The following is a 13,903-nucleotide window of genomic DNA, read 5'->3' as shown; positions in this document are numbered from 1 at the left end:
AATAACATTTGTTTTGGTAATCAATAACATTAAAAGAAGAAACAGCTGACTGTGATGGATTTCACTTATGGTAAAATATAGAGTCCACTTAAATTTAAAGCAAGTGTTATATTCTTGCATATGAAAAATCCCATTTCCTGATTATCATTCCAACTGTCTACCAAAAACTTCTGAATAAAGTCTCACCTCCTTAAAAGCCAGAATTATGCAAGGAAATTATGTAAGGAAGATGGTCAACTTTATTGTAAATATTTATTGTGAATTTAATATTTGACTCGTAACTTTGATTTTAATGTCATGAGACAGAATGCACAGATGTTAAGAAAACTGGAGTTAGATAAATAGAGTTTCTAATTCTGATTTTTTTTCTTACTCTCTGACTGTGGACAAACTGCTTAAATCTCTCTGAACCTCACCTTACCTATGAAATAAAGACAGCGCCACCTATGATGATTGTTATGAGAATCAGTGATAGCCTTACAGTTATGACATTCAGTGAGTTTTTACAAAGCTTATCCCACGTCCTTCAATTTCTTTCCATTCCCCACCAGAACTCTAGTCCAAGTTAGCATCATCACTGGTCTGCCTGCTTCTGCTTTCACCCTTCTACTTTCCACTTCTCTCACAGTGGTTTTTTATATTTTTCCATAAAGAAAATTATGAAGAAGCACTTCCAAAATAGCAGAGTAAGGACCTCCAAAAATCTGCTTTTCCATAAAAGCAGTGAGAACATTAGCAAAACTTTTCAAAATCAACTTTCTCAGAATTCTGGAAATTAACCAATGACTTGCAGCAGCCCAAGAAGTGTTTCTTCAAAAGAAACAGCTGAATCTCAAAGAACAACAAGTTTGTGGGGTTTTACCCTATACTATTTTTATCCCCTTCTTCCAGCTCTGTGGTAAATGTGAAAACCAAGCAGCCTCCCAAGCAAAATACTTGTGAAAACCAGAAGCTTAGGAGCCAATGGTTTGGAGCTTTCCAAAGCACCCTATCCCCAGAAAACACCACTATCTGACCTGTCTGGCAGCTTCTTAAGAAAGCTCCAGTCATAGGACTTTATTTGACCTGACTCAGAGATGGCTCAGTGCAAACAGCCCTCCTCTCAGGGCATGTGTCAAACAAAAGCAGTGGCAATTGCTTAACATCACAGCTGCCTGAAGCTGCAATACAAGTTGGGTAAACAAGAGGCCAAAGAAAAAACTTAGAAGAAAAATCTGGAGAATCAGATGTTCGTTCATAGGAGGCTTTGAAAAACTCCAAAATATTCTTGGGAATCTAGGAATGTGCACAGCTCTGTGCATGCTCAAGAAAGAACTGAGAATGTACTAATCTCTCACCGCTGGCTGAACGTGAGGTTTTACACAAGCAGGAAGTGAAGGCTAAGACACAGTTGCAAGTTGCCAGAATGTTGAAAGTATGCCCCAACACAGAGAACTCTTCAACAAAGCCTGGGAGAATTACTGGTTCAAGGCATTTAAGGAATCTCTGTCCAATCAACAGCTGACCACTAAGCTAACCAAGCAGAAACTTCAGTGGCTACACATGACAAAGAATATAGACTTTAAAAAATTAGTCCAGGAAAGCCACTAATTCACAAAAGGCAGGAACAACAACAAACAGCAACAATAAACCCAGGGAGGGGGGACAACAAGGGAACTGATTTTTTTCAAAGTTGCTACAATATGTTACTTAAAATGTCCATTTTTCAACAAAAAATTATGAGATACCCAAAGAAACAGGTAAGTATGGCCCATACACTGCAAAAAAAAGCAGGCAAGAGAATCTGAGGAAACCCAGATGTTGGACTCAGAAGACAAAGATTTTAAGTCACCTATTATAAACATGTTCAAAGTACTAAAGAAAACCACGTCTAAGGAATTTAAAAAAAAAAAAAAAAGCCTGAGTACAATGTCTCAGCAAATAGAGAGTGTAAATAAAGAGGTAGAAATTGTTTGTTTTAAAAGAAAATGGCATAGGGCTTCCTTGGTGGTGCAGTGGTTGAGAGTCCGCCTGCCAATGCAGGGGACACAGGTTTGATCCCTGGTCCGGGAAGATCCCATATGCTGCGGAGCGGCTGGGCCCGTGCACCACAACTGCTGAGCCTGTGCCTGGAGCCCACGAACCACAACTTCTGAGGCCCGCGCACCTGGAGCCCATGCTCCACAATGGGAGAGGCCGCCACAGTGAGAAGCCCCACACGCCATGGCAAGGAGTGGCCCCCGCTCACCGCAACTAGAGACAGCCCACAAGCAGCAATGAAGACCCAATGCAGACAAAAATAAATAAATGTATTAAAAAGAAAAAGACAATGGCATAAAGCAATAATTATAAGATCATGCTGAAGGGCTTATAATGTATAAAGATGTAATTTGTATGACAATAATAGCACAAAGGAAAGAGAAAGGAATGAAGCTATATCACAGCAAAGTTTTGTATACTTTTGAAACTAAAGTTGATATAAATTCAAACTATATTATTTTAAACAAAAATGTTAATTGTAATGCCTAGGAACCAAGAAAATAACTAAAAATATATACAGTAAAAACAACAACAATAACAGGGGAATGTAAATGGTATACTAGAAAATATTTAACATAAAAAAAAAGGAAGTAGTGCAGGGAGAGAAAAAGATATATAGAAAACGTATGAAAGACACCAAAAAAGTCATATAGAAAACGTATAACAAAGAGGCAGGTGTAAATCCTACCTTATGAGCAGTTACATTAAATATAAATGGATTAGACACTACAATCAAAGGAGAGGGACTGGCAGAATACTTTTTTTTTTTAAACAAAACCATGATGTAACTATATGCTGTCTACAAGACACTCACTTTAGTTTCAAAAACACAAATAGGTTGAAAGGAAAAGTAAGAAAAAAGATATACCATATAGGCAGTAACAAAAATAGAAATGGTGTGGCTATGTTAATATCAGACAAAATAGCTTTAAAGGCAAAAATTGTCACCACAGACAAAGAATATTTTGTAATGATAAAAGGAACAATCTTTCAGGAAGACATAAAATCATAAAAATATTAGCACCAAACAACAGAGCTCCCAAAATACATGACGAAGAACTGACAGAAGTGAAGGGAGAAATAGACAATTCAACAATTCAACTTCAATACATATTCCACTTCCAATAATGAATAGGACCATCATCATATTAACAAGAAAAAAGAAGACTCGAACAACACTATAAGCTAATTAGACCTAATGCACATCTAAAAAACACCCCACTCAACACAGCAGAATACACATTTTTCTCAAGTGCAGATGGAACATTCTTGAGGAAAGATATGCTAAGCCATAAAGCAAGCCTCAATAAATTTAAAATGACTGATATGACACAAAGTATGTTCTCCAACCACAATGGGATGAAATTTGAAATAAATAACAGAAGAAATTTTGGAAAGTCACAAATATGTAGAAATTAAAGACACTCATAACCTTTAACTACACTGACCATAAATTAAATATGTTATCCATCTAGTTAAAATCTTCTGATCACATCCCATCATTCTTTGAATAAAACATTACAGCCCTACAAATGGCTTAAAAGACCAAGGCCCTACGTGACCTTGCTCCTGGCCACATCAACAACCTCATCTCCTACTATCTCCTCTTCACTCATTCATTCATTGTGCTCCACTGATCTTCATGCTATTTTCTTCAATTAGCCAAGTTCAAATTAGCTGTTTACTCTGCCCAGAATGCACTTTGCCCAGATCTTCACATTTAGTTCTTTCAGGTCTCATCTGAATCTCATCTCCTCCCATAAACTCTCCCATAATTCTGTCATTCTCTTTTCTCAGTACTCTTTCCCTTTAGTCTAGTCTTTTTTAAGTCTTCTGAGCACTTGTCACTTTCAATCATTTTCATATGTATTTATTACTCTATTTTCTTCTTCTCCCCACTAGAATGTTAGCTGTAACAGCCCTGTTCTTGGCTGAATCACTGAGGTTTAGAATAGTGCCTAGCACATAGAAATGCTCAATAAACAATTTTATTTCTTGCTGAAATTATAAAAAGGACACATACCCCAAAAGTGCATAACAAATGCATACTATCATCTATAAAAATGCAGCATTATTTTGTGCATTTCTGTTATTAAGCTCCAAGGCATTTAAAACACTTTCTTTTACTTGTAATGACAAGTAAAAGGCAAATAAATTGCAATCTCAGACTCTGGTTTATACCACAGGAATCTGAAATTGAACAGTCTGCTCAACATTATTTGGACATATCATGTTAAAACTTGAAAGAGAATTCTGAACTCTTAAGATTCCTTAATTAATTAACTCCTTTGTCCAGGAAAGTAGTATAGTATACTGATTAAGGAAAAATTCTTTAGAATCAGACAGACCTGGGTTAAAGTCTAACTCTTCTAGTTACTAACTGGATGTCCTGGACAAGTTATTTAACCTCTCACTGAGTATAAACATTTGCTTTTGCAAAGTTAGGATAATAATATGTACTTCATGAGCTTAATGTGGTATAAAATTGATATCACAAGTAAAAGAATTCAGACAACACTTTGGCAAATAAGCATTCGATAAGAGCTATATTTTTTTACTATTATAATTTAGGTAAACTAAAAGGAAACATGAGGCCATGATATTTCTTAATATTTTTTATTACATATAACTCTGTCATCAGGTATAATACCTGACAAATAAGGTATAATACTCTGTCATCAAGTATTATACCTGATAGGATTCTGCCATCAGGTATAATCAATGAATGAGAATATGAGAAGAGCTGTACAGAACGAGGAGGTATTTACGGTATGCTTTAAAATTAATGGGTAAGTCCCACTGTGAAACTTTTCCTTATATAGTGTTATACCACATGAAGACTATCATTCCTCTGAGTTTCTCTTCCTATGGTAACTTTGAAGAATATAACTGTTTCTGTAACTCATAATTCACACTAAAATAATAGTAACTACTTCACAACTAACTTGTCTGAAAAAATGTGATTCAAGAAAATTCCAAAACAGAAAGATAAAGGGTAAGAAATCAAACTAAAGTATATACAACTAAAAAGTGATACGATATTTTAGGAATGAGGGTACATGAGGGTATGTGCATCATGATTAGTGACCAAACATCATTTGTTTCAAAGTCTGTCAGCGATTGGTCACTGTACATCTGTTATTCAGCCCATACACAAGCAGCAAAGAGGTAGTTGTGTTGCCTCCTTATCTCCCAGTGATAAACTCATGTGGACATTTTATAAAAATGAATTTTTGAAAGAGAGAACTGACCAACAAAGATGAGTGTAGCAAAGAAATAAAAAGTGACAACACTGAAGGTAAAATTCAAATCAAATATAAGGGGAGCTATAGGAGAAAGAGCTGACTGTGGGAATGCTGACACACTCACTGTTCAAGGGATTCAGTCAGAAGAACTTAGTGACAGTGAACTTAAGGACATAAATGAAGAAAGCAGTTCTGACAAAAAAGCTGAAAATGTTCCAGAGAAAGTGATCTGGTAAAATTACTGGAATTATAGGAATTCTCAGAGATATTTCACAAAACTGAAAGTACAAAGATTAAAACATTAGAAGCTGATCCAAATTAGAAAGCCATATGAGAGTTTGCCATGGCATATTGTCATTGGCATTTGCTCACTCTGTATTGCGAATTACATGATGAGAAGAAGGCAGTAAGCACTGTTCAAATAACTCTGGATAAGCTTTTTATAGAAAAATAAAAAATATAGTTTTAATATTTTCCATTCCTTATACACTTATAATCTACAATAAGAAAGTTTTTAATATTTTGACAAAACCCGGTAAAGGTCACAGAACAATCAAAATTACTACAAGGATCACACTGCAAGATTTTTTAGCTTGCACAGTTGTTTCTGTGGTACTGTGCTACCATGAAAAGCAAGGAGTGCCTGTATATGCTGTTTCCATTATACTATGCTATCTTGCTAAACATACAAAAGGTTTCAATGTGGGAGATTTGAAAGAAATGTTAGATTGCTTCCAGAACTGATTAAAAAGTAGACTAAAACTATTGAGGTCTTCAGCTAACAATAAAAAAGAACTTCTAAACATCAAGGTGGGGACTTCCCTGGTGGCACAATGGTTAAGAATCCGCCTGCCAATGCAGGGGACACGGGTTCGATCCCTGGTCCGGGAAGATCCCACATGCTGTGAAGCAACTAAGCCCATGTGCCACAACTATGAGCCCATGTGCCACAACTACTGAAGCCCGCGTGCCTAGAGCCTGTGCTCCACAACAAGAGAAGCCACCACAATGAGAAGCCCATGCACCACATGAAGAGTAGCCCCCGCTTGCTGCAACTAGAGAAAGCCCACTTGCAGCAACAAAAACCCAACACCGCCAAAAACTAATTAATTAATTAATTTAAAATAAATAAATAAACATCAAGGTGGTAAGTTTATGGTCTGTGACATCTGCATCCTTAGACGTCTTCAAGAAAAAAACGCACAATTATGTCTCCTGATTTTCTCATTGATTTAAATACTGAGGTTTAAAAAAAAGTACACAGCAATATCAGGACTATAAAATAAATAAACAACAAACTTTCAAGGGATTCTCAAGCTAGTTTAAGACTCAGACATTCAAGTGACATGTTTATATAACAATATAAATAACTAATTAAGTGAACTTAGCAACAGACAATGAATGATATTCACAGAAGCTCAATGTAGCTTCCAGGAAAAAGTAAGAGTTGACAGCCATAAAAAAGAATGACAGCAACCAAGGCTGGACCTAGAGATTATCATGTTAAGTGAAGTAAGTCAGACAAGGAAAGACAAATATCATATATCACTTACATGTGGAATCTAAAAAAATGACATAAATGAACTTACAAAACAGAAATAGACTCACAGACATGGAAAACAAACTAATGGTTACCAAAGGGGACAGCAGGGGGAATGGGGGATAAATTAGGAGTTTGGGATTAACATATACATACTACTATATATAAAAGAGGTAAACAACAAGGATTTACTGTATAGCACAGGGAACTATACTCAATATCTTGTAGTAACCTATAATGGAAAAGAATCTGAAAAAGAATATATGAAATCTACATATACATATGTGTGTATATAAATATAACTGAATCACTTTTCTGTACACTTGAAACTAACACAGCATTGTAAATTAACTATACTTAAATTCAAAGAAAAAAAAAAACAAAAGTAAGAGTTGACCTGGACCTATCCTATGAAGCCCAATAATACTGGGAGCAGGGAAGAAAACTCCAGGCACAGAGTTTGGCATAAACAAGAATTAAGAAGAAAAAGGAAAAGACTGGACCAACAAGAGCAGGTTTATCAGCAGAGTAGCAAGAAAAAAACAGGGAAATGTGACCACTTGTGCAGAGTCTTGAATATCAGGCCAATTGGCAATGTGAACAGGAAGTTTTTGATGAGAAAACTGTCACAATAAAAGGTTATCACAACAAAATAAGAATGAAACTATAAGAACCTGGACTATAATACTAACTATGGAAATAAACTGTATAAGACATATATGAAATATATTTAAGAAAGAATGCAGAGGGGTTATTGACCAATTTGATAGAAAGAATGAAAAAGGAAAAAGAGATAAATAACCTGAATGTATGAGACCAGGTAGCTAGGAACAATGACCCCAATGAGAGAATTCAAAACATCAAGAAAGCCACCTTGTCCAAAAAAGCAAGATGAGTTTGTTGGGGGGACCCACTGACCATGAGGAACCTTAGATCACAGAAAAGATGTCACTTCTGCTTCCAGTAATGACTGAGCAAGATCCTAGTGGATCCACTCCCACAAAGAAAACAACTATAAAGTTTAGACATAATACAAAAAGAAGCTACCTGAAAGCACTGGAGAGTAACAAGAAGCCGGCAGATTCTGGAGGAAGAAAGCTGTGAAATGAGTTTCCATTTTCAGGGTGCAGAGATGAGGTGCTGACTGCAGGTCAGCGGGGCAACAGGAGTGCTGTCTTTCTGGTCTGTGGAATCAGAATACTAAAGCACAGGAAATCATAGTCTTTGGCCAAGGAGGAAGGGGATTCCAGAAGGAAAAGAATCAGAAAAGGGATACACAAATTCTGTCTTCCAACATCTTTGGAAAACCCTTCAATTAACATGTATGAAACAAATTCAAAGCAGTTCAACTAAAGACAAAATATCTGTACTGAAGCTGGAGCTTCAACTCAAGAAATAAAGTATGCAATTCTATTCTGACCAAGAGAATTACTGGCCAAACAACAACTTCAACAACCACAGAAAACAATGGAAAACTTTCTCAAGAAAAAAAAAATCAATTCCAAAAGTATTCAAATAAACCAACAAATAGTCAGAAAAGAGTAACAGAGGAACAAAAACAGAGAAGACAAACAAATAAAATGGTAGAGGCAAAATCAACAGCATTGATAATCATGTTAAATGTTAATGGACAAAGATCCAATTAAGAGACAGAGGCTTCCAAAACTGATTTAAAAAGCAAGACACAATTATATGCTGTTCAAAAGAGATGAATTTTAAATGTAAAGGCCCAGAGAGATTGAAAATATATGGATAGAAAAATATACATAATGCGAAAAGTAAGCAAAAGATGTCTAGAGTGGCTATATTAATATCAGACAAAACAGATTTTAGGACAAAAATTAGTATCAGAGATAAAGAGGGACCTTGCATAATGATAAAAGGATCAATAAGACATAATAATAATAAAAGTATATATGTTAATAATAGAGCTTCAAAAAACATGGAGCAAAACTTGACAATATTAAAGGGGAAAATCACCAATTCTAAAATCTTAATTGGAAGAAAAAGGAAAAGACTGGACCAACAAGAGCAGGTTTATCATCAGAGTAGCAAGAAAAAAATGGGGAAATGTGACCACTTGTGCAGAGTCTTGAATATCAGGCCAATTGGCAATATGGAACAACAGAAAGTTTTTGATGAGAAAACTGTTACAATAAAAGCTTATTACAACAAAATAAGAATGAAACTATTTTATGAATAAAGTGAAACTATCTTTATTTCAGCAACTGATGGAATAACTAAACAAATATAAGTCAGCAAAGTCAAAGAAGATATGAACAACACTATCAACCACCTTGACCAAGTTGATATCCATAGAATTATACCTCACAACTGCAAAATACCCATTCTTTTCAATTGCTCATAGTAGGTTCACCAAGATAAATCATATGCTGGCCATGAAACAAGCCTCAGTAAATTGAAAAGCAGTAACATCATACCAAGTATGTTCTTTAACCACAATGGAACTAGGTTAGAGATCAATAATAAGATAACTTTAAAAAAAAACAAATATTAGGAAATTAAGTAATGAACTTTAATAACTCATGGATGAAAGAAGTAATCATAAGGAAAATTAGAAAATATTCTTAACTGAATGATAGTGAAAACATAACATGTCAAAATTTGTGGGATACAGCAAAAGCAGTGATTGGAGAGAACATTTTAGCTTTAAATGATTACATTAAAAAAGAAGAAATATTTAAAATCAATGGCCTAACCTCCCATCTCAGGAAATGAAAAGGAGAGCAAACTAAATGTAAAATAATTAGAAGAAAATAATAAAGAGCAGAAATTGATTAAAGAGGAAATGTACAACACTGAAAATCAAAAAACCCAACAACTGATTGTCTAGAAATAAAATTGATAAACATCTGGGCAGACTAATGAGATAAAGATACAAATTAACAATAACAAGAATGAAAGAAAGGACATCATTATAGTTCCTACAGAAATGAAAAGTATAATAAAGGAATGTTATTAACAACTTCATGCCAATAAATTTGCAACCTAGATTAAATGTAAAAATTAACTGAAACAAAATACCAAAACTAATCTAACAATTAGAAAACTTGAATGGCCTCATATCAATCAAAGAAATTGAATTCATAATTAAAATCTTCCCACAAAGAAAAGTCCAAGTAAAGATGACTTGACTGGTCAATTCTATCAAATACTTAAGGACAAAACAGTGCCAATCCTACATAAATTTTTTTCAGAAAACACAAGAAGAGGGAACACTTCACAGCTCATTGTATGAGGCCAGTATTACTTTGATACCAAAACCAGCAAAGACATCATGAGAAAAGAAAACATAGATCAATATCCCTCATAAACACAGATGCAAAAATTCTTAACAAAATTATAGCAAATCAAATTTGACAATATATAAAAGTGATAATACATAATGACTAAGTGGTATCTATCCCATGAATGCAAGGTTGACTTAACATCCCAAAACAAAATCAATTTAATTTACCACATTAACACACTAAATGAGAAAAAATATGTATTATAATTTCAATAGATGAAGAAAAATTTTGACAAAATTCAACACTCAATTGTGATAGGAATTGAAGGGAATATCCTCCATCTGATTAAGGGCATCATCATCAACAATAAAAAGCTCACTACTTTTGCACTAAGATAAGGAATGAGTAAAGGAAGTTTGCTCTCACCATTTCTACGCATAATCGTAATGGATATCCTAACCAGTACAATGAAGCAAGAAAAAGAAATAAAAGGCTTATGCAAAAAAAAAAAAAAAAAAGGGAAGTAGTAGAAATGCAGATGACATGATCATGTACAGAAAAGATGATCATGTACAGAAAAGATCCTAAGGGATCTGTAAAAAGTCCTACTAGAACTTAAAAGAAAACTCAACAGGGTCACATGACACAAAGTAAAAAAATACATTTTTTCTACAGACTAGCAATTAAAAATTAGAAAATGAAAACTTTTAAATCCATTTATAATAGCATCAAAAAACAAAATACTTAGGAATAAATTTAATAAAAGATGTGTAAAGACCTGAAAGCTACAAAAATTTGTAAAGGGAAATAAAAGAAAAACTAAATAAATGGAGAGATATACCATATTTATGGACTGGAATGTTGAGATAGCAATTCTCTCCAAATTAAAAATTCAATGCAATCCCACTAGTTTCCTAGTAGGTTTTTTGAAGAAATTGATAAGTTGATTTTACATTTATATAAAAATGCAAAGACAGAAGAGCAAAAACAACCTAGAAAAAGAAGAATAAAGCTAGAACACTCACAGTATCTGATGCTGAAACTTAAAACTACAGTAATCAAAATAGTATGGTTTTGATAAAGATAGATAATAAATCAAAGGAACAAAATAGAGAGTCCAGTAAATACCCCAATACTTTTATGATCAAATGGTTTGTGACAAAGGTACCAAAGATAATTCAATGGGGAAAGGATAGTCTTTTCAACAAATGTTGCTGGAACATGGTTATCTATATGGAAAATAAATAAACCTTGACCCTTACTTCATACAATACCCCAAAACTAACTCGAAATGAATCACAGACTTAAAGGCAAAAAGTATAAAAATCCTAGAAGAAAAGGTAAGAAAAACTTTATAACTTTGAGTGAGACAAATATTTCTTAAACAGGACACAGAAAGAATGAACATATACAGACAACAGCTAAGAGGCAGTTGGAGATAAGGTATCATAATGGGACTGGGCTTATTCTTTTCTGCGGGTCGGGGGGCTCTCATAGTGCTTTTGCTCATACTTCTTTTGCAGCCCATATAACGTCAAAATCATTCTTTCATTCAGATAAAATAAATGTGAATAAAAAACTCTCCAACCAACCTCTGAAGTCCTTGCATCTTAATATAAAAAATTAACTTTTACAGAGAGAGAGAGAAATTGGAAGGTATGTTTTACCACATCAAACTAGACAACAATGACATTTCAGAGAAAGATTTCAGAAAGGATCATAATGAAAAAGTCAGTTAGAAAAGTCAAAATTAAAAGAAAAAGGAATTGATAAAAATTTACCAGGCATATCTTCATGACAGAGAGTATAAATGAACTTTCTTTTACATAATGAGTATATTCCCAGAAAAGTAAGTATAAAAGCAAGTTTTTATAAAATGCAACTTTTTATGCAGTAGTAATTTCTTTATAAATTAATTTTATTATGAATCATTATACAGAAAGACCCTTCATGATTTCAATAACAAACCCTAATTTATATTTTATATAATTCTAAATGTTCCTAAGTTAGATTGCTTAAAGCCAAATATGGAGTTGAAATATTAATGCAAATTATAAATATACAATAAATTTACTTATCATAAGGGTAAAAAATCAGAGACTAAAACTTGACATTATCCAAAAAAGTTGATTTTTCATCTATAGTCATAAAAGTGCAACTTTTCAGCCATTTTCTGTGTAAAAATCACAAGAGGTTGACAAGAGAAAGTAGAAATGACATAGAAAAAGGAAAAAGGTAAAAGTTTATAGCTATTCACAAATATTAAGAAGGACACAAGTTAAGTGGACCACAATAAAAAAGGAATGAAGATACGTGATCTGAAATTTAACTTCTCTATATTTATCAGGCTCATTACATCAATCACAGTCTTAAAAAAAAAAAAAAAGAAAGAAAGAAGAAGAGAAGACACAGGTCAAGCCTTGCTAGAATAATTTGCTAATTTGAACATTTAATAAAAATGCACAATCATAGCTATTATACACCAAACACCAAGTATGTACAAGTAACATATTATCTCTACCCTTAAATAACCTTACAAGATAGGTATTATCATCCCATTTATCATAACCCCAGAGAGGTTAAGAGATTTATCCAAAACATATTGTCATTAATAGAAGAGAAGGAATTTGAACCTAGGTCTGTCCTTTGAAAACAGCAATCTAACCCCCAAATGTTGGCATACAACAATTTTTTAAAACAGATTTTGTTTCATTTACAATGATTATACTTATAAAAGAAATCCTTTAGGGAATTACAGAATACTAAACAACTCATAAGGTAGCAGCAATACTAGAAATTCCACTGAATGAGGCCAACAATACCTACCAGAATTAAGGTAGAAAGCTATGACTATGACATATTATTAAGACAGTAAGAATCTTTTTTAAACTTCTAGGAAATTTCTATTAACCTTTGTTAACCAAACAGAAAGCCAAAATTAGGACGAAATGGTTTTGTGGTTCAATAAAAAAAAATCTCAACACTTCAAGTCACATCTTAAGAAATCATTTCTAAAATAAACTGGGGGTTAGGAGGTGAAGAGGCACAATGAAAATAAACTATATACAAAACAAAGATAACAACTCAAGACAAACTATTAAAGGGAATATAGATAATTACAATGATTTATTAGGAAAAAAAGTTTCTCTGATTAAATAACATTCTGAAAATAAGCAGTCATTGACAGGGAATAAAATTATTTTAAATTGAAGGAAAGAAACACAATCATAATACTCCATCTAAAACATCTGTGCAAAAAAGAGATGTCCAAAACCTAGAGAAATAACTAAACACATCCTCTCAAGAAACTGAGTGAAAAAAAAATTTATATCTCAAACATACAGGAAAAGAATTAAACTTAGACATGTAAAGTGTACTTCCAAAGCATAAAAAAAGGAAGCTATTCACTAGTGTACCAGCTCAATGAAGCCATTCCATATCTTGCTGAAGTACAGACTCTTAAAAAATTTATAACTGCACTCAGTCAATAAAGTGTTACATTAAAATAAGAAATCAGCACAAAAGATTCTGTGAAAGTAAATGAAATTTCTACCTTTGGCCATTTGGGATTGAGAAGTCGGGCTTTGATTGCATCATCCAGTGCCTTGTCATACTGCTGGATTTTCATATAGGCTGCAGATCTATTGCTGTATAAGATGCAGTTCTGAGGGTCAACAGCTAGGGCTTCATTGTACAGAACAATAGCTGTGTGGAAATCTCCATCATGACAGGCCTGATTACTCTGACGAACTTTCTCAACAAATTCAGCTTTGCTCAGCACTGGTCCATCAGGACTTCTCCGGCCAATAGTCTTAGCACCAAAGAGAGGAATCTACAAACAAAGAAAC

The 13,903-nt window shown here is 33.7% G+C and overlaps 1 protein-coding gene across 1 annotated transcript in view; it reads right to left on the bottom strand.

Moving 5' to 3' along the window:
• Positions 1-13,903, bottom strand: part of TTC28 (tetratricopeptide repeat domain 28) — a 603,177-nt gene that overhangs the window by 539,545 nt on the left and 49,729 nt on the right. Inside the window, exon 2 of the mRNA XM_027124409.1 lies at positions 13,609-13,887. Within this exon, the coding sequence (XP_026980210.1) occupies positions 13,609-13,887 (279 nt within the window). The remainder of the gene's footprint in view (positions 1-13,608; positions 13,888-13,903) is intronic.

This window comes from Aethalodelphis obliquidens, unplaced genomic scaffold, assembly GCF_003676395.1.
Source record: "Aethalodelphis obliquidens isolate GAN/ISIS:26980383/991018 unplaced genomic scaffold, ASM367639v1 scaffold28, whole genome shotgun sequence".
Taxonomy (NCBI): Eukaryota; Metazoa; Chordata; class Mammalia; order Artiodactyla; family Delphinidae; genus Aethalodelphis; species Aethalodelphis obliquidens.
This window is presented reverse-complemented; position numbering and strand designations above follow the sequence as displayed.